The following is a 22,446-nucleotide window of genomic DNA, read 5'->3' on the forward strand; positions in this document are numbered from 1 at the left end:
AACTATTCATTAAAATGGCTTGAAATGCCTGCATCTGAGGGCCAACATAGATACCGGGAGCATTGTGCAGTAAAGATAGCACTACCCAAACTCCAGTAATTGTCAGCATCCTTGCTGCAACAACCCTGGCACTTTCCCCTCCCCCCTCCCCTGCACTTGCAGAATCTCAATGTCACTTGGCCTTGTTGTCTCCGTTCCCCTTTCCTTGCCTCATCGCACCTTGAAGCACTTGTGTACAGGCGTGTTACAAATGCCATATCATAAAATTTCATAGCAAAGAAGCTACGGAGGGGTGTAGATTGATGGGCTATGGTCTGATACCTTTACAAGCGTATCTGTATTAGTGCATCTCATAATAGTAATTCGCAATGAAAAAAGGGGGAGATCGGAGAGGAATTAATAAGGGAGGAACTGGGAGAGACCATTGGGTGCTGGGAACTGCAGGGGAGGCTGTGATGTTCTAGTATTATTTTGACGAACGCACCCAGAGGTGGAATAGGATGAATGGGTGAAGTGAAACAAACAGTTCGAGGTGGCACCTGGAGATTTTATTGAACGGTGTGGTAAAGCAATTTTATATTTGCTATTGTAGCCTCATAGGTACTGAACTGGTCAAAGACCAGAGCATACCCAAGTATAAACCTCCAATTACGTATGTTCTGGTAATCCAAAGAACATAATCAAGCAGTTGTCACAAAACATACAATACAGACCACATTACTGGAGAGAAAAGGGGGTTGGTTGGAGTTGGCTACACCCTCGAATCTGTTCTATCATAAAGACCTCATCGGCTGTCTCCTGTGATAAGGTATCACTTTAGAGATCTTTAATCCACCTTGTCCCATCTTGTTGCTTAAGTGTGAAAGTAACTTGTTCGGTGTGCCTATTGTGAGAAACCTGAAGGTGTCTCACATACTAGTCCCTGGGGATCTGCCATCCAGGTGGCCAGGACACGGCCATCGCTATTGGATCCAGTTCCTGGGGGTAGATCAGTGGGGGAGGATCACCTGGATGAGGGGGTCTTCGGGGCAGTTAAAGTGGGGACACCAATGGGCGAGGCCCGCTACCCCATTCCCTGTAACACCTTTTCCACATCCTACCCTGTAGGATATTTAGAAGATCTATCCCCCCTTTTTCGACACAAACACTTTCTTACACAGAGAAAGACAACGGACTAAGACCATAGCCGTTTACCTGATATGTCCCGATACAAGGGTGAGTCAGGGTCAACCAATTGACAGTTACCACGCACACCTGACGGCCCTTTACCTTCCCCACCGAGCTAAAAGGCAGAGCACACTACGAGCAAGGTCGAACGCACAAGGAAACGGCTATACCAGACCGGCAGTTCAAGCGGAGGAGAAAGGCGGCAAGACGTGAAAGGACGACAAGAAGGGGATTGCCCTTGCCCTTTTCAACTCAGACCCGCAAAGCTTCTGAAAGAGAAATAAAGACCGGGAGTTACAGCTGGCATGTGGAAGAACAAATGTACACGGTGCAGGGGGGGCCTCTCGCATTGATAGCACAGTTGGTGAGGCTTTCTGGCTCCTGTGGTACCATCCTTGACTCCAGAAGCAAGACAATCCAACAGGTTCAACACAGACGGTGAGTCGGAGGAAGCAGATAGCAGACCGAACTGTGTTGAGCCGAAGGTTACAGGTGGCGACCTTGTTGACCACAAGGAACCTGCGAAAAAAGAATGTGTGTGTGTTTGAACTTTTGGGAAAGCCCAGACAAGGGCCAGCTGCAGAGAGTCAGGCACCGCAGGAGTGCTAATTCAAAGGACTCTCGCTGGCCGCTTTTGGTTTTGTGCCGAAACTTCAAGTACCAGAAGGCCCTAGGAAAGGGCAGCATGCGGTGTCAGTGGTCTTACAAGCATCACATCAAATGCCTTCTACATTCGAAAGTCTCTGACCCATTGCGGAAAGAAAGCTAGGGGAGGGGAACCCCGCTTTCTGATAAGATTATGAACAATGGAATAAGGCAAGTGTGAACCCGATAGTGATGCCAAAAGAAAGCTAGGAGAAGGGAACCCAAGCTTTCTTGTGAAAATGAGAAAATCATGAACTGTATTAGAAACGTATGAACTGAGTTAAAGATAGCTATATGAACCCCAATGGAGGGATGCCAAGGGGAAATCTACTGGGAGTGAATCCTGCATTGAGATAAAGTGAACTGTATATTTGGCAAACGTGAACCCGGCAGAGGGATGCCTGAAAGTTGGGCTGAAGAGTAATATACTTGTGAACATTGTGTCGACAAGAGTGAACCCGGCTTAGGGTTGTCCACCGTAATGATTGCTTAAAGACATTAAAGCTCATGAATGTTACAAGCTGTATTTCAAAGGCCATTGTGAACCCGACGGAGGGAGGCCCACTTTGCAAGGAGGATACAAGCCCGGAGGAGGGATATCTTGGGGGTGAAGAGCAATCGCCCATGGTACAAGACCACTGAAGGATCCAGCAGGTCTTCTAAGGCAAGAGAGTCTGTAGAAAAGAGTCTTGGCCCCTGAAGGTTCTGGTATCATTGAATGGATTCGCGAATGTCGTGCTGAAAGAGGCCCAGGAGTGTGCTGTGCTCAGGAGTTCCGCCTTGTCCCGTGCATTAAACGTGGGGAAAGAAGACCCCAGCCATACCACCCTGACTTAAAATTTTGAGAACTTCTTTCTTTTCTGGTAAACATTATCCAACACTCTTTTGTAACTTAGTGGTAAGGATTGACAATAGTTTCTTTTTGGTATAGGTCCTACTAGGACTGCATTATTATTTGATGGTCGTAGCTTGCTCCCATCTTAGCTATAGGCTTAGATTAGGCATTTTTCTCACCCATGCATACAGTTTAATATACACCCTTGAACTGCGATCACTTGTGTCTGTCTTTACTGTGGACAGCATGGGCCTCATTATGAGGTGGGTGGTAAGGGATTACCAGCACTGGTAAGGGCACCGGTGCCGGTAATCCCTTACCGCCCTACTAAGAGTTCCCTTTGCGGGTCCTCCCTTAACGCCTAGTTTTACCAGGCGTTAAGGACGGAACCTGCAAAGGGACTTTGGAGCTAATAACGGTACAGCAATTTGCGGTACCGTTATTAGCGCCTTCCCCATTCTGAAATGGGAATGGGGAAGGGCCCTGCTGAATGGGGAATTACCGCCCCCGCCAACCTTGGAATGGGGAGGTAATAGCTCTATTCACCAGGGCGGAGTCGGTAGCCATGGAGGCAGCCATGGTGCTAATAGCGCCATGGTTACCTCCAGACTCGTAATGAGGCCACATGAGTTCCTTACACTAACCTCTAACACATACTGCACAGTACATGTCAAGTCCTGGCTCCTAAACATTTTTCTTCTGAAGGCAGAAACACTCTCAATGATATCAACCGACTCGAGCACTGCCTGTCCCTCCTCCCAGCCTGGAAGTCCACTTTCTACCTGAAGCGCAACTTGGCAACAACCAAGTTAATTCTCCTAGGAAACGCCACTAAGCATGTCAAGGTCCCGAATGAAAGAAATGAAGCGGGACAGATTCACGCCTTAACTCGGTGCAAAACTTGGCTTTACCATTAAAGGTGACCTTTCTTTCAAAGCACACATTTGCCAAGAAGACCCAAACAGCATGGTATTAGCTTTTGTTCTGCTGAAAAGTCAAGACCCTTATCCCTGGCCCACGTTTCAGAACAGTTGTTCAAGCGCTGGTCATCTTCCGCCTGGATGGTGGCAATGCCTTCATGTCAGGATGTCACCTTGGCCTTTCTTGAAGCCATCCAGCTGGCTGCAGCACGCCTCATGACTGGACTAGGAGCATTTAACCACACCACCCACATCCTCTAGGCGCTGCACTGGTTACCTCTTCAGGCAGACATCATTTTCAAGTTTCAAGATGGGCTGCACCAAAACAATCAACTACTAAAACACCTCACTAGCTTGATGAGAAACTCGCCATCTCTTGAGGTCAATGCATCACCACAAACCAGGATATCCTTAGACTGGAGACAAAGAACTGCAAGGTGGTACACACTAGGAAACGGACCTTTTCCAGCAATGTCTGGGTGTCTGGAACAAGGTGCTAATGCAAATCACGCTGGCCCATCCAATTCTACACTTCAAGTACCTGAAGGACCTCCTCTTTAAAGAGCATCTCACCAATCACCAGTCCTTTCACTGAACCCTATTCTCCTCCTCCAAAGCTACCCCCTCCCCTCGCTCACCTTCCCTATTTCAGGGAACTTAGCTGCTCCCACACCCTACGTGCAACCCTGCATGCATCTCCTTTGTGCTGCAGTTGCTTCCCAGCTAGGCATGTGCTTTATCAATCCCATATAGACATGCATATCTATGTAGAAATGTTTCTACAATCGAAGACTTCATTTAATCTTACACAAGAACACAAACCCCCAAAACCTAAGGAATTGATTACCCTTTTATTGTCATGTTGTGGTGATTTCACTTACTGCTAACAACTAATGGCTTAGTAAATCCCATTAAATAACCCACTTCTAAACCCAATTTAAAATCACACAAGATGCTGGTTTTGATACCTTTTATTGGAGTCACTGGAAATGCTCTGCAGAGATGGAGCAACGCATTAGCTTGCAGTCCTACAGTCTTCTTCATCGGATGGTGCAGAGTGAAATGATTGATAAAGAAAATCACACGGGGCAGTTCGTTCTCAAAGCAAAAACAAGCAGAGCATTGAAAGCCCAATTTGAGATATTGTCATAGGGCCTCATTACACGGTAGGCGGAGTTGCCGCCGGTACCATACCGGTACCACCATGGAGGAAAGGGGAATTACCACCCCATCCCAAGGTTGGCGGGGCGGTAATTCCCCCTTCCTCCATGACCGTTCCCCATTCCCATTTTTGCCCCATAGGGCATAATGGGAATGGTGAAGGAGCTAATTACGGTACCGCAAAGTACCGTAATTAGCACCAAGGTCCCTTTGCGGGTCCCAACTTTAACGGCTGTTCTACACCAGCCATTCAGGTCGGTTCCCGCAAAGGGACCTCGTAGTAAGGCGGTACGGGTTAATGGTCACCGGTACCCTTACCGGCCACCGTTAACCCTTACCGCCTTCCGTGTAATGAGGCCCAAAGTCTTGAAATGTTGCTCTGTTTCTCTATTTTGCATTGCGCTTGTAGTACGTTGTGCCTATTGCAGTATAAGCTTCAAGCTCAGCAGTACTATTAAGCGTGTGGCAGGGTCACGTATGGAGCCTTTGCCTCACCTGTCCGTTACTTGAAGTGATTGTCTTTTACTTTAATTTGTATCGCACGGCCGTGGACCCTGAGGCATAAGGGCGCCTCGCATCTGGTGTTGTGGTTTGGTTGCAGTAGGCCGCCATCTTTGCTTTCTCTTCCTCTTCTACAGTCCAATGACTCTCCTCGCCCTGATCCCTTAGAGCTGCTTTGATATGAAGTGCTTTAAATGCAAATATCTAGAGATGCAGGGCCCGGGAGCGGAGGCGAGATGCATCAATGGGGAGTTGCACAGAGCCAGCTTCTGGCCCCCTGAGATTGGATTTACTCACAAGTGCAGGGCCTGCAGAAGAAGGTTGCCATCCTGAAGGAACATCAGGCCTCATGATCCTGTAGCATCAATACAATAAAAACACTACATGTGTATTTCTAGAGCTCGCTCGCGGGAGCTACTTTAATGCTATGGACAGATAACAGATGCATTTTGTTACCAAAATCCGACTCTGGAGGATAAAAGCCTGAGTGGACCTGCAAGGATTCTAACTTGTGACCATGAGTTCAATCGCAGATGTTTGCAATAGGTGCATTACCCAACGAGTCACAAATCTTCTTTGCAGCTTGCCAAAATATAGAAGAAAAAAAAGAACATGTGTGCTATTAGCATGGGAATTGGATGTGTAGGACAACAAATAGCCATCAACATCCCAATACTAAAGCCGGGTTCTTTCTGCTTGAAAAGGCATTTTCTTGTCGGGTGATTTAAATTGACATCACATTTTGTATTAGTCGCATGCAAAAGTGGGTGATCTAGATAAGCAGGTTAAGAACATACTTTACGCACTTTTGCATGCGAATAATCTAGATCAGCAGATTAAGCACTTGCTTTAATCGCATGCGTGGGGAATCTAGATCAGCAGGTCAGGCACTTGCTTTATTCGCATGCAAAAGTGGGTGATCTAGATCAGCAGGTTAAGAACATACTTTATTCACATGCAAAATTGGGTAATCTAGATCAGCAGGTTAAGCACTTGCTTTATTCGCATGCAAAGGTGGGGAATCTAGATCAGCAGGTCAGGCACTTGCTTTATTCGTCTGCAAAAGTGGGTGGTCTAGATCAGCAGGTTAAGAACATACTTTATTCGAATGCAAAAGTGCGGAATCTAGATCAGCAGATTAAGCACTTGTATTGGCCTGCAAAAGTGGGTAATCTAGATCAGCAGGTTAAGCACTTGCTTTAGAGATTCGTGTGCAACCATTTTGGTTCAAACCCTGACAGCGATAACTCGGCCCTTCATCCATCTAAATAGAACGAAATAATGAATATAGCGAGTAGTTAAAAAAAAAATATATTGTTGTTTGAGGAAATTAATGTGTGATTTTACAATGAAATGTTTTGTCTTATACCTTTTTTGTTTCCTTTTCTTTTTTCTGAGGTGTGGGATGAAAGACTTGCTCGGTCAGCAGAATCCTGGGCATCACAGTGCATATGGGACCATGGGCCTTCCCACCAAATGAGGTACCTTGGGCAGAATCTGTCCATTCAATCTGGAAGGTAATAATACCTGTCTGTTATCATTGACCTTGCATGCACATTTCTAGAGTGGCTAAGCGCGCGAGTCTGTCATGCTCCTCATATAGCTCCCATGTGCCATCTATGTCGCCAGTCTTATGTGTAACTTTCTTTTCATTTTCTTCTTACTTCAAAAAAGGCCCCCGGGCTGCTAATGGTAATAATACCCACATTAAAGACACTCGCTTTTCCCCGGCCTATTATCTTGGGCGGAGGTCAATAACTACCTATCACAGACCACCAGGGAAGGCAATTTTAAGTATTCCTTATCAAACAGATTATGGCCATGGCCCTCAGTTCAGGATAAGCCATCATCGCCTACTGTATGTGAGGTTAAAGGTCGAAACTTTTATCTGTATAATTTAGTTAAATGTCGAAGAATTATTGTGTACACTTCGCCCAATACGTTAACTGAGATTTAAAAGGGATTGCGTATAAACATTTTCTGTATTTTTTTTTTAGTAGCATAGCAACAATAAGGACATTATTGCATTATTGTGTAAAACTATTGAAAATGAATACTTTTCCAGCAGCAGTACACCTCCTCCCCCATGCACCACTGATGCATTTTACCTCCCAAAAGTCCAAGGAGCCCCGACCTGTATCGCCAATGGTGTGGGAGGATGGAAATTGAAGTCTACAACAACGGAGACCAGGGTCGACCAAGCAGAAAGATAGTCTGGTGCACAGGGGCGTTGCTAAGGGGGCTATAGCCCCTGATCTTTTGGTTGTAGCCCCGGATAGAATCTCAGGAGCTACAGCCAAAAGACTAGCTAGCCCCCAGTCTCAACCTTTCCGACATCAGCTTAGACCCGGGTCTTTTCCAGACCTAGCAACTCCCCTGCTGGTGCAGCCAGAGCCCCACTCCCTGCTACATGCCTCCTCCCACTCCCACAGATGCTATAGCCAGACGGTGCCCACGCCCAATGCCTGTAATATGCTGTGTCTGGTCACATTCCCAAAGCAGGGCGGCTGCTTCGCAGGATGTCGGCGGCTGTGGGCAGAGGGGTGCTTGCACTTGCAAAGCAAGCAGTGCTATCACGTGGCCCACTGCCAGCTGCGCGAGTAACCGCGAACGGTCCAGCCCATCAGTGCGCATTATCACTTCACAGCGTAGGCAGGGGAAGGCACATCTATGGAAGTGTCGCTGCCGGTCTGCGTGAGGTTGCGCTGTAGTGGTATAGCAGTAGGGGACCTGGAAATTCCTTGTACAGTCTACTGTTAGGATATCCGCGAGGACATGGGAACAGAGAGGGGGGCTATCCAGAACATTGAGCTACTGAACATTTGCACAGGTGCACCTTATCATCCCAAGTAGTAAGGTTAAATGATCCCAAATCGGCATGTAGCTGAACAAAAACGAGGGTACAGCGCTCACCACAGCAGAAGACTGTGTGCGAGTGATGTTCCAGAGCATGAGACAACATGTAAAGTAAACCATAAGGCCACGGGGCTTTATTTTGTATTTGCATTGGCGCGCGGAGCTGTGTGATCAAGTGGTCTTGGCAAAGATTAGTGTTCCTTTGTGTAAAATGGAAAATTAGACTTTGTACTGGTTATGTTATTATTAATAGTGTGTTTTAAATGTGGGCCAGCTTAGAAAATTGAAACAGACATTTAAAGGAGAGATTCAAACTCCGCTGTCAGGCTGCTCCCTTTTCCAAGTTGGGTTCCAGAATTACCTAACTACTAAAGCTGTGTTCAGGAAGCTCATAAAAGCATAGACAAGCTTAAGCACAGCACAGCATGTCATCATGATTGCACAGATAAGTTTAAGCATGGCACAGTATGTCCTCATACATCACCATGCATTGCATACATTAATGTATGCATGGCACGGTATGTCAGCATAAATGCGCTTAAGCACAGCATGGTGTGTCACCATACATCACCATGCATTGTACAGATAACCCTAAGAACATCACAGTATGTCGCCATGCATTGCATAGATACCTTAAGCATGGCACAGTATGTCCTCATACATCGCCATGCATTAAATACATGAGCTTATGCACAGCATGGTATGTCACCATAAATCACCATTTATTGTACAGATAACCCTAAGAACATCACAGTATGTCACCATAAATCACCATGCATTGCATAGATAAGCTTAGGCATGGCATGTCATCTCACCTTGCATTGTTAAGCTTAATCACGTCACGGTACGTCACCATAACTCACCATGCATTGCATGGATAAGCTTAAGCACGGCACCCTATGTCACCACGCATTGCCTAGATGAGCAGAAGCACTGCACGGTCTGTCACCATAAATCACCATGCATTGCATAGATAAGCTTCAGCACGCACGGTATGTCACCATAAATCACAATGCTTTGTCATCAATCTTGAGGATGGCATTCAGTGCTTGCTCTGCAGGACAGTGGATACTGCCAAAACCATGATCATGGATTGTTTCTTGTGCTACACCATGGAGAAAATCAGTTTGCTTCTATTTCGGACGATCAGCAAAGGGCAAACAAGAAATAAATGCGTAGCATTGTAGAAAGGGGTACTTTGTTTGTCAAACTACACATTTCAATAGCAAGTACTGTACTGTAATTCTATTGCTGCCTGTAGATATGCATGTGAAGTGTACCTCCTGGCCAAAACACGTATGCTTTCTTGATACTATAAGCACATAGCACCCCTAGTGGGGAGAAATGGGCTTTACACAAACCCGCTTTCTCAACAGTTGGAGGAACTTCTGTCTGAAACCTCTTCCTGTAGGATCACCAGAGTTTCTGTTCATTATGTCAAAGGTCATAGCCTCGAGACTGCAATAAGCACTTGCCTCTCATTGCCACATTACCTAATTACTGGTGTGTAGTTGGCGATTAGTGAACATACGTAATATTACTTCAGAACACCAATGGCAACGGAAGCTGCCCTTTGGGATGGGTAAATGAAGGGAAAATGAACAGCAAATGTCATGACTTGATAGAATTTGCTTTGTGTTTAGTTTTTCATTGTGGTTCCGTGATTAAAATAATAATCTGATTTCCTCATTTCTCTCTCATATTCAGGTATCGATCGATTGTCGATCTAGTTAAATCTTGGTATGAAGAGAAGCAGCATTACTCCTTTCCTTACCCGCGGGAGTGCAATCCCACCTGCCCGAGCAAATGCAGCGGTTCAGTTTGTACTCACTACACCCAGGTATTGCCACTACACAAGCTTTCTATTTCTCTTACGCACAACCTGCGCAAAGCTTAGCAGAACCAACTCAAATGTTTTGGCCTTTATCAACACAGTGATATGCTCAATTATTTCCTTGTGACCCTGGAGAGCTGAGGTGTCCTGATTAGGAATTCAACTTTTCAGATTATATCTTCACTGTACAAAATGATATTGATACAGAGGTTACCTGATGGTAACATTGTATCCAGTCAGCTCTTTCTAGGATTTCACATGCCTGTGCATGTGTGGATGAAGGAAGCTGACAGTCCTGGAGTACCGCTATGCTTGTTTACACTCCCAGAGACCCATTGGCCAATTGTGCTATGTCCTTTTCGCTTTACCAAGTGAGATTCACTGAAGGGGGCAGGGCATGCAGGCTTCAGGGAAGATACGCTGCCTTTGTAAGGACAGGACATTAGCTCTGTGTATCTCATTCCTGAGAGTAGAGTAAGACTGCCTTAAGTCCGGCCTCTCTGTGTTCTAGGGAATCCAGTCATTACAACTCCCAAAAAAGCATTGTTGGGACCAACTAACAATATTTTCTTTTCTCCTTCAATCCAGCACTTTCTCCACATATTCTAGACCTTGAGTTTATATAATGATACCAGTGCTCTACTATGCTGATATTGCTGTTTCATAGGAGGAAAAAAGTATAATTGGCCCAGCAATGTTGTTTTCGGGTGATGTGTTTTGTGCATGTCGTAGGGGCTTCTGGACAGTTTGCATTTTTGTCTTGCCTAGCCTGAGGGACTAGTAGTGACAATTTGATTAAGTTTTACAGCTGTTTTACTAATTAGTATCTGCAGAGGGGTGGTTTCGGCCTCCCTGCCAATGAGGAGGGTCAGAACTGGGGCCTTACCACGTGGTAAAGCTCCGACTCAAAGCTGGAGGCTGTCATCTTTCCCTGCGGGATAATCGGGTAAGTACCCCCCCTGCGTCCCCACTACCCCATTCCCAAGGACCCTTCTCCACATATTTAGCCACCCCAGTTACCCCTGCCCTACTGCTGTCCCTTGCCGGCATGTCCCGACTTGCAAATAGCCGCCATGGAAAGGGAGAAAATACTATGAGTAGTTCATTTCTCCCCAATCCAGGGCGCCCATCTTACTTTGTATTTGGAAGCCTTGCCATCTGTCCCCTTGTTTCATAATGTCATGAACAGTGAAAACACTACAAGAATTTCTGGATAGAAATCGAAACTGTGGACGTATCCGGTGTTGTGTTACTGTAGGGGGGAGCTCTTGGATGATTCAGAGACGCACATCATCCTCTGCTCCTATTCAGTGCTTAATTTGTAAAAAACAAATAAGTGCCAATGCCTAACAAAATATTGGCCCTCAGCGCGAGCGCGCCAGCCGTGCCATTTCAGTGCTAGACCTACCTAGATCGGCCCACCACCAGCCCATCACACTGCTGCTGCTCCATGTCACATGTTTGGCGCTGCAGCAACTGTTGGCACAGGCTAGTAGTAAATACGCAACTAAGACATGCTCCACGGAAGGCCACATGTTAAGGAGAGGACCCGCTGAGGGACTTCAGTGCAAATAGGGGCTAAAAACCAGTGCAAATAACGGTACCGCAAATTGCGGTACCGTTATTTGCTCCTTCCCCATTCCCATTGAGCCCTATGGGGGCTCAAATGGGAATGGGGAATGGTTCCCGGAATGGGGACTTACCGGTCCCGCAAAGGTCGAGTAGGCCGGTAAGTCCCTATTCCGGGAACCCGGCCTCCGACGGCGGTAAGGGGTAGCCATGGCGCTAGTAGCGCCATGGCTACCGCCTTCCGTGAAATGAGGCACCAAGTATTGTTAATCGGTTACCTCCAGGAAGAGCACCCTCCCCTCAGCCCGTTCTTCAGTCACCTCAGCCGGGTGTTTTTTGGAATCCATTTACTCTCAAGCTCTTATCAGTCATCGCATCTCATAAATGCATCCCCCTTCACCCTTTCTTCAAGCATGAGCATGGTGTTGTATAACATGGAAAATGTCATTTCTGCAAGACATTGTTGTGAAATCAACGGCCTGTGCTACTTCTGCTTTAGGGCCTCTTTCCACCTTAACACATATTAAAAAAAACTAAATATGTTTTGTCACCCAATATTCAGGAGCCAGAGGAGAATGCATATTCGGATATCTCCTTCCCACTGACATGTTCTTGACCTACTTCACTAAACTGCGGGGTGTAACAGACACCCACCTCCTTATCTGAGGATTCCTATCTGAGGGTTGCATGTGCTCTCATTCGGAGCACATGCTCAGAGTGTATTGTACCCAGGTTAAGGGGCCACATTTGGTGTATAAACCACACATCAGGATAGAAAACATGCGCTGGAATTATGTAAAAAAAATAAGACGGGTGAGAATTATACACGAATACTCAACTAGTGCTTTTATTTATGACAACAGATTAGTGGGCACGTGCACCTTGTTTATCCCCGTCTAGTTTCCATGTGTGTATCTTTAAGCCTGAAATGGCATTTTCAGAAGTTCATTTTTGCATGGGCTTTTCTCGCGAAGTGCAGCCGGCTCGGTTTCGGCCCAATACGTGCACTGTTCCGGGTCCCCTCGCTGAAGCCCGTTTGTGAACCAATGAGGCCGATAACATTAAAAGGAAGAATGGAAACACCCAGGCAAAAATTCACAGTTCATGTATCGCTTAGATGAATGCTATCCAGGGTTGGAATGGGGCATACAATTGTCTCCAGTCGGGCTCGGCACCAATGGAAAAAGTGGCCAAAGTTGAAAACGACAATTCATTCCTTTTGTGACACACTAGTGGGACCACGCTGCTGACCGTGCTCCGCCCGGTCCTGGGCTTTGCCCTGCCTTGCCTCAATCATTTAGGCTACCTTTCGTGGGACCACCACCGCCACGCTGAGCCTGATGATGACAAAAATAGGTGCGCGTCGCAGCGGCCCCACAGAAGGTAAGATTTTAAAAGAAAAAACGTATATTTGGGTGGCTGGGGCCCATCACTTTCGAAAGTGATGGGTCACACAGCTGCCACTCAAAATAAGTTATTTCTTTTAAAACCTACCTTCCGTGGGGCGGGGCCCCAGCTACCGGCCCCACGGAAGATCAGGTTTTCAAAGAAAAGTGTAAACAACACATTTTTGGGAACCATCCACGGGCCGGACCGCCTGCGACAGTCATCCAACTCCGTCTGCGGCAGCCGGCAGCCCCTGGTCACAGAAATTGGCCTGGGCCTGGCACTGACTGCAGTCAGCAGCACACTGCACACAAGTCACACAGACGGAAGCCTGGGCGTGGATGGGCCCCTACTGGGGTCCTGACTCCTGGGCAGTCAGGACACCATGAGGGGACTGTGCCGCCGCCTGGGCCCCGACCTGGGCCCCGACCTGGGCCTTCCTTGTCTGATCACTTGACTGTGAAAGGCTCAGGCTGCACCGCACGCAACAACAAGTGACTTACCTGCTTTGCCGGCTGGGACTTGGTCTCCTGTCATGGCCTCAGGGTGGGCGGGGCCGGGTGCGCACACTGGCACCCGCACAAATGAAAAAGCAGGCAGAGGGGTCCCCAGGAAGCAAGTAGGCCGCAGTGCAGCAGGGCAGGCTCTCTCTCTCTCACAAGTCGGAACCGAAGACGCCACGCCTCGATACCTTCACTTCACAGTAACTTGTGAAATGAAGGTGGCGCCGCGCTGCCTCCTGTGTCAACAACACGTCGCCATGTAATTTCACTGGCTCAGAAGAACAGCCAATGAAAACTGCACATTGTGTTACTATACAGAATATATCAAATACTGCATAGTAACAACAGAATGGTAGTTTTCATTGGCTTTTGTTTGTAACAGTTTGTTGTTCATTGCTATTGCTGCCCCCCCACCCCCCACCCCCCCAGGCCCAGCCAGCCATGGCCTGCAACCTGCAAGCACGAGAGAGATCGAGATCAGAATGCAAATCCCAATGATTTATAATAGAAGCAAAACGAAGTGGAAGAACAAACAAAGCAACTGCACGTGCGCTGGCCCCGCATGATTTCCGGTGCCCAAAAAAGAGTGCCGGTGTTGGGCACCAGCAACCACCCCCACAAATTAAGCACTGCTCTTATTGCATTACTATTGTCAGTTTTGGTGGCATTAAAGAGCCACACAGAAGCCAAAACTAAAAAGAATGGCGACACCTGCAATGAGATAAATGCATCATTGGAGGGTATATGGTAATGAGGACCTGCATGAGAAAAGACATATGACCATATATAGACATATCCAAAAGGGCCAGCCTCCCTCTCGGTCCCGCCCGTTTCCTTAAGACCCTCTGTAACATCACGTGTGCTCATTATCTGGGGGCAGGAAGGGACCGGCAAGGCCATCCTAAAAACCACCCTGGACTGTATTGATGAATGTCCTGCCGAGGAAAGGGACAGTGGGAGCGTTAGAATCCGCTCCGTGGTGGCGTGGCTGTCACTCTTATGTCTGATGCGTGACTTGTCTCTCTCAAGATACACCTACAATCCACCCACATATCTACTGTCTCTTCTGCAATTATTATTTCACTTATGTTACGGTTAAGAGGTGCACTAGATTGAGTGGCTTGAATGAATGAAACAATTAAGTCAATCTGTAAAGAGTTACAAATACTATAAATATACACAACACATATAATAATACTACTACTACTAATAATGAGCAACACTATTAGGGTCTTTAATATTTGTTGTTGTTATTGTTCTCATTTCTGCCATTGTCCTCGCATGTGGGAATGGAGCAAGAGGCACATGGCATTGCCTTTGAGGAGTTGCACAGTAGGAAAAGCTCGTGTGCAGACTGGTGGAGCAGTGCATTGTCAATGCACTGAACAGAAAAGCTCTCCTGAATCCCAGCATAAGCTGTTCCTGGCCGGGAGGAAATAATATTGGAACCATCTGCTCCATGTAAGCGTCTCCGAATGTTCCCAGCGGAATGCAATATTTACTACTCCGGAAGAGAAACGCACGTGCGCACTCGGTCAGGAGTACATATGCGGTCCCAATAAGGTTGAATATTATTGGGACCACCTTTACCACATGCACAGATCAAGCTTAGATTCCCGATTCCTGGCACTTTGTCGGCGGAAGCAGGAGCGGACTGGCTGCGGGGAGCTCTGGAGATGTCCCGGTAGGCTCTGCATCATGGGCTTTTTCTTTTTTTGTGTGTGTGTGTGTGTGTGTATACTGAATGCTTTTGTGATCTTACACTGCCATCGAATTGCCAGTGCTTATCCTGCCTTTGTCTGCTAATTGGACAAATTCGATGTTTTCCTCTGAATGAGCAATCAGCTTGATAATATTGCCACCGCAAATCGGAGCAAACATCTAACCGATCCTGTAAAATCTGAAGGTCTGCCATCTTAAGTAAACCAGTCAAAGGTGAAAAAAAACACTCGCGCTCCGTGCTTGGCCAATAAAGTTCACAATAAATGTCCAGATACAAAGTGTCCCAAAGTCTTCAACTGCTTGGTATTCCAGTTTGTCTGGTATTTAAGTTAGCAGAACCAGCAACACGTGTTTCGACTAAAGTCTTTTTCAAGGCAAATGTTATCCAGGCTATATGCAGCTGGGATGGGCAGACAAGATGGAGCCTGTCTAAGCCTACATTGGTGCTGCAGCACACGCACAAGCATTGCGAGTTGAGGGAAACGGCTTCACCAGGAAGCAAGATACGTGAAAGAGAAGGCCAGTGTTGAGTGCATGTGGACAGGTGAGTGAATTGTGTGTTTGTGTGTGAGGTATAATGTCCTTTCATCGTAGGATGTCTTTTCGCGTTTTTTTTAAAGCTAATCGAATATTTTAGGGGGTTTGGAGGGTTTGGAATAATATATATTTGTGGTGTGGGTGTTCGGGCTCATATAAAGTGGATGGGGGGTTTGTGGGCAGGGAACCCCCTCCCCAAAAATAAAAAATGTGAGTTTTTTCATTGAAAAATCCATGGTGAAAAACCCAGCGAAAAAACATCTTGCGTTGAGATGACATAGAACCGTGGGGGCAGGGCGGGTAGAATCCATGTCTGTGAGAGAAGTGGGATGGTGGTCTTGATGTGCCTATACTGGTTAGAGTGCCCTCCATGTAGGTGCAGCTGATCTGAGACCACTGCCTCGCATATGGTACGACTGGCTGTGTATTCAAAATGCAAAGTGAGCGTTTTCACAACTGCATGAAAAATTACAATTTTTTTTATTTTTGAAATAGTTTTTCAGTTTTACACCTCCCCATGGCCCCTTTTTTGTCCCTGCTCCTTCTCCCATTGTCTATTCCATTTCATCTCTATTTCCTTTTTTCACTCCTTTAATGTCCGTATCGACCATATACACCAATATGGTGGGTATGGAAATCCGTGAGACTGGGGTTGAAAGTTACGGTTCTCTTTCTTTTAACAAAAACCGATCCTGACTGCAATGATACTGCCATGCAAGTGCAACCCTGGGCATATGATAGAAATGCATGCTATGTAAGTGCCTGGCCTTCAGATGGAAAGACGAGACATTTTCTTGAAGGCGATCCTGGACATACGATATCCTAAGGATATCCTAAGACCCTACACAGAAAAGCAACCTGCCATAGACATTCTGCTGTCTTGTCAGGTTTCAGTGACGTTTGGCTTTGTTCTCTATGGTGCAGTGAGCAAGGGGCTCAGACCTGGGCGTACCCTCTGTTACTTTTTGAGACTATTTGCAATGTAAAAATGTGCTAGGTGGTTGGTTTTGTAGTCCTTGTAGCTACTGACAACCTTAATCAGTGTTCAGCACCAATCGAGAAGGGGGGCTAGCAATATGCAGATCAGTCTTGCTATTGCCCCAAATGGGAGCAGCCGAACTGCTAGGCCACGTCCCATTTCCTGGCAGACCTGGTCTCTAAAGAATTAAACATATATCTTGTTGCCCCTTATTAACTAGTTTTGAAACCTTTGGCTTTTTCGCTTTAAAATGTACAATTTTTAGCCCCAATTTTGAAAACCGCTCCTGTGGCGAGGGACTTCTCTAAAATCCACCTGATGTGGCAGACTTCCTGTGCTCTGGTTGTTCACAACAATTCGGACATGTGTTTGTTCTCCACCGGTTTCAAGCGTCATCAGCAGACTGCGCTGGGAGAGGTCCACGCCTGGCAAGTATGGATGGATGGATGGATGGATGGATGGATGGATGTCCTGCAGGCCAGAACCATCAGCTGGAGAAATGATGGCTGCATTAGTGCAGCACTGAGAAAACTAAGACCTCATTGTAGCAGGGACAGGGTTTAAGAAACTGGTTTTGGTCTTGGTACTGGATTGGAAATTAATCCCAGCATATTCTAATTAACAGTGCCATTCAATCTATAAGAAACGGAGAGAAGCTATTAATAGGACATTAAAATGGTGATTGTACACAATGTGTAGTTTACAACGAACTTCTGTTAAGGGATGTGTATGATGTAGGTATCATCATCATACATGGTTTATTTCGGAAAAAATACAAATGATTCCATAAACTACTGGAGTCTGCCCACAACAAAAGTGATGGCGCAGGGCGGTATTGTCTTAAGCCCACCTCGCTTAAAATTGGGTGTTGACGTAAAATTCCTAATACTGCTCTAGGCCGGACATAATGGCAGCACGATTTGTCAATTCCCTTGTTCGTCCATATAGATTGAATGGCTCATAGGGGCAAGCAATTCAGTCTGGCCCTGGTGACCGGAACACGCTGACTTGGATTGCTGGCCCGTAGCAAATTCTTTTGCCGAGCAACTGTAGAAATGACTATATAACTGCGGTTGAACGATTTTAAAAGCTCAGTCGCTTCTCTTCTGCCCTGGCGATGCGCATTCATGCTTCTAGGTAAGTGCTCTGCCACAGTGCACGATAAAGTGCCTGGTGCATAGAAGTGATTTAGTGCGTTGGTTTCTGGAAACCGGTTTTTAAAATCTCTAAACTACGGGGGTCGCCATTAATTGTTCCTTACCCAGGAGAGTTTTTAATAAAAAAATTGGGCAAGTGTTGCTTTTTCATTGAGCCACAAATGATTGCAATAACGAGGCGGTAAGAAGGCTTAGTCGTCTTCTATATGTGGAAGTCCAAGTTCCAAGTGAACCCCATAATTCGCTGACAACCGCGACAAACCAAGAATTTTCTTAAGCAACTCACTTTCACATATTTCGAACTCTCCTGCCCATTCCAAAGCCCCAAGGTTTAATAGCCATGGCCTTACTCAGCTATACTTTGATGATTCAATCTATAGGTTTAACATTAGACATACTCATAAATTGACAACCCCCCACCCCACATTGCCGGCTTCTTAAAGCGACTGCATTTTTTACTAATGTGAGGGGTAACCTAAAAGTTTTATAGGTATCTAATTTAAGTCATTTCAGCCACTCTATGCATAACTTAACTGAATAATGAGTTATAAATGAATTGTGAATTTTAAGAATACATGTATGTTTATGTGTTTTTTAATAAAGTGTAAATAAAAGGTATAAACTGAAACAAACTGTAAAAATGTAACCGTGACAAAGAAGGAATAATTTGCCAGTTTGGAGGCATTCCAACCCTAGGGAGCGGGCTATAGCCGGGATTATCAGCCCACACCCAAGTTAATGGCCCGAGACGACGCTGATGGCCCTTAACAAAGGCAAGGGATCATAATTAAACTGTATAGACCTAGCCCGAGGGCCATACCGGTAGTTGGAGGCATGGAAGACTGAGTTAATGACCTGAGCACAGTGAGGAGATTTAACAGAGGGCTGGTCTATAATGCTATTATGACCCTTTGGAGTGAAGAGGGGGGGGGGGTAAAAAAAACATTAAAAAGCAATGAACCTGTAGTTCCCAGCGACCATTTACAGCGTAATAAGGAGGGAGGGGCAGACTTGGATTCCAGTTGGGCAGTTGCTGGGTGCTCCCTGGCAAGGTGAGTTTGTAGCGGTTGGGCAGTGATGTACCTAATAAGGATTAGGGGATTTACCGTGCCTCGGCTGCATCTGTAAGGTGTGGCCAGGGTAGACTTCATGGTGTGAGTGGAAGGAGGGGTTCTCACCATGGCGCTCCCGTGATGAGGGGGTGCGCCGTGTTGGGAGACCTGCTGGTGGCTGTGACCGCGGGAGTCATGCGTTTCCTCCTCATTGGCCAATTTCTGGGACCATTATGAGATTTAGGAGTCATAGCTGCTAGCAGGGCCCAGACATTGGCGGCCAATGTGGGAGTGCCATGTCACTCACCCGGGTTATAATACATGTTACATCACTCGCCCCAGGGATGTAATGCCATTAAAATATGGCTGAAGCAGTAAAACAGAAAACGGTTGCAAGTGCTTGGAACCTTCCAGTGAGCATTGTCCTGGTAGAATGTTGGTTTACAGAGACACTGAGCAATCAAGCAGCAGGTTGGGAGAGTTAACATCACACTTTCTAAGAGTGGTTGAGCCCTCTGGATAGCCACAGTTTGCAATAACAAGACCACGTCCAATACTACAATTAAGATTTATAGAACCCGATCTCGAAAGGTACTGTGAGTCATGGGTCCCGAAGACTGAGTTAAGGGCCTGAGTGAGAGCGCATAACTTGCGTTATTGCCTGTTGGCAGGGTTGATAGATCTGTTATGTATTGCAATCTGCATACTTTATAAAGAGTTAAAACACTAGTTTATAGTTGTGCAAGAATTCTTACCGTATAAAGGAACACGCATATCGTGGAAGAGGTGCAAAGAACAAGACTAAACAAAGACATTAAAGCGGATTTTCGGACTTCTAGATTGCAGCTATGCAGAATACAGGCTCCTGAGAGGCATAATATCTGCCAAACCTGACTGTAGGCCTGATGAATGTGGGCAAAGTGCAGCCTGGCTTGCAATGGAACTTTGTGCCCGAGCAAATCACCCGGCTGTCACTGTATACAATACCCTTGCATTGAAAAGAAGGGGAGTCCCTGAACTTGCGGCTGTCAGGACTGTGGAGTTGGGCGAGGAAGTTGGTCCAGAATTTTGGCAGAGATGTTGCAACAACGTCCGGTTCTCGAGCATGGACTGGGGACTTGGAGCTACGCAAACAAAACTGCTCTTAAGAACATAGTGGTTGCCCTATAGAATGTTTAGAAGAGTGACGACAGATGCTGGAAGTGCAACCAATCAGTGGGTACTCTAAGCCACTTATTGTGATTTTGTGTGAAGACTGAAGCTTTCTGAGATGAGATATGTGTGCGGATGGGCTTGGTGCTCCAATGTTTGATCCCAGGAAGCGTCACGCTTCTGATTCTGGGTGACGTCACTCCCTTGGGTGACCTATCATTTCCAAAGAAGATATGGGTGTTAAGAGGCTGTACGCTTGCAAAAAGAACGATCTTGCATGCTAGGAAGTCCCCCAACAGCTTTAATATTGACAAGCGGGTTGAAAAATGACTAACTGTATCAACGTATGAAAAAGCTATTCTGAAGCGTAGAGAGGGACCAGATCTATTGAATTACCATTTGGGCCTGTTTCCAGACATCTACGGTTAACTGTCTCTTTAATTACGTGCGGTGTAAACTATATCCTGTTCATGTGAAGCACTATTGTATTAACAGTATTATTGTGTTGCATTGTTGTTTCACATATGTACCTCATTTGCAAGTCATTGGATGCGACATTGTTATATTACGGTTAATTTTTCTTTTTTTTTTTTCTCCCCTTTTCATGTTTTTTGCTTCTGATGGAACATTCTGTTAAGACTGCTGTACATGATGTCAATGTTACATTAAGTTTGCAGAATTCCATGGCAGATCTGTTTTGACTACTGTTTTTGTATGGAAATGAAAATATTGACTCCAAACAGACATTATAGAGTAGGTACAAAGAAACAGACTTTTTTGTGGTTAAATTGAACATTTAGATAAAAAATGTGATTGCAGTGCTAGAACTGGCCTGGGAAAAAGAGGATGGTGGGGCTGGGGTATTTCTGGTTGAGGAGTCCCAGATGGTTTCTCATTTCTGTTGCTGTGTTGTGGAGTAGTTTGGACCACTCATTATGGGGTGCCCAGTAGATTCTGGTGGATGATTGGCTGGTTGGTTACTGTCATTATTTCATTGATTTCCAATCCTGCTTTGGCCAAGGTTTGGGCAGCAGTCGCGTGGAGGGCGCGGTTGTTGTACATTTCAGAAATGTTGCCTTTTTTGCTAGTTATGCTCATCATACCACCAACAGTGGATGGTTGGGGTACCATACTAGCTTACATTTTGCTTCCTCAGCTGTTATTTTCTTGAACAGTAAACAAAACTAGGATGTGCTTTGCTGATAAATAGCTTAAGTAGTTTTACAGGTCGCAGTTCATCGCCAGACTGTGTACATGGCTCCACGTAGTGTGTTGTGGTTTCATTCGGTAATTTGTAGCCACATTGAATGCATGTGCGACCTCATTCGATGTAAAGGTAGCGTGATAGAGGCCATTTTCGTCTGTGTGGATTGAAAATGCATTTGCTAGAAGCAGTGGTCGAAGTACACGAAAAGAAGTAGTGGAACTATCTTCCCCGCTAACTCGCACCCCCACAAACCTCCATCACCATGCCCCCTCCCACACACGATACAAACCCCATTCTTGGGTCTTGCCTTTCCTTTATCCCACCCCCATCACTATGTAAACTAAGACACAGTGAAAGAAAATTCAAAATGCATTTTAAGTAACACCCATTAACCATTATCCCCACAGCATGCACCTTTATGCACCCCTCCTTTCTAATCACCCACCATTCGCAGGAGCATGCTAACGATAAAAGATCGACCCCCCCTCCCCCCGACCTACCCTCGACGCAGTGCACTGAAGTGAGTTCCAACTTCTTCCTACACTTTTATTTCCAAACAAAACCATTCCGTTTCTTTTTTAAAATAAAAGTATAGGAATGGTGAAACGTAATTTTGAAAAAGTAGAGGAGCACTGCTGCTAACCACTCCTGCCCACTTCGACCACTGGCTGGAAGTGTCTGTTCCCCCTATCGGCTTCATCATGCAATATGAAGATGGATATCGTAGCACACTGTAGAGGAAGGGGGGTCATTGGGATTAAAAATGGCGGATGTTTTCAGTTTGTGCAGGTCGCTTAGTGCTATTTGTATATGTTGTTAGAACTTTCCCTTCCTGTCTGTCTTTTCATTACAGAAGCAAACACTTTATTGGCACTTTTGAACTGTTTGCAATGCATGCAGTTGATATTTCGAGAGTAGGAAGTGGTGTTAATGTGGAAGGCAGTGCATATAGATGGCAGGCTTGCAGTGTGATTTTTATTATTATTTTATTTATTTATTTATCCCCCTCCAGAAGAGGCACAGCATACAATCTGCCGGAGTGGCTATTCATATGTATGGCTTGCAGATACTCAAAGGTTATTGGTATTTGTCTTATTGTGGCGATTTAGCATGCAGCCACCACTAGAGAGTGCTCTATTTTAATTTCTGGTGCAGTTTCTTCTTCAATGATCATCCAGTCCTCTTGACTACTTCCTCCAAAGAGGTTAAATGTTATATTGCTCATTTTGAGCCAGAGCATGCTTCGCACACACTGGCATCCGC

The 22,446-nt window shown here is 45.9% G+C and overlaps 1 protein-coding gene across 2 annotated transcripts in view; it reads left to right on the forward strand.

Annotated features, from left to right (window-relative positions):
- Positions 1 to 22,446, forward strand: part of R3HDML (R3H domain containing like) — a 72,212-nt gene that overhangs the window by 25,494 nt on the left and 24,272 nt on the right. For both annotated transcript variants that reach the window (XM_069651321.1, XM_069651322.1), the window contains exons 3-4: positions 6,628 to 6,746; positions 9,793 to 9,925. In XM_069651321.1, coding sequence (XP_069507422.1) covers positions 6,628 to 6,746; positions 9,793 to 9,925 — 252 coding nt within the window. The remainder of the gene's footprint in view (positions 1 to 6,627; positions 6,747 to 9,792; positions 9,926 to 22,446) is intronic.

This window comes from Ambystoma mexicanum, chromosome 3p, assembly GCF_040938575.1.
Source record: "Ambystoma mexicanum isolate Mex_15411 chromosome 3p, UKY_AmexF1_1, whole genome shotgun sequence".
Classification (NCBI taxonomy): Eukaryota; Metazoa; Chordata; class Amphibia; order Caudata; family Ambystomatidae; genus Ambystoma; species Ambystoma mexicanum.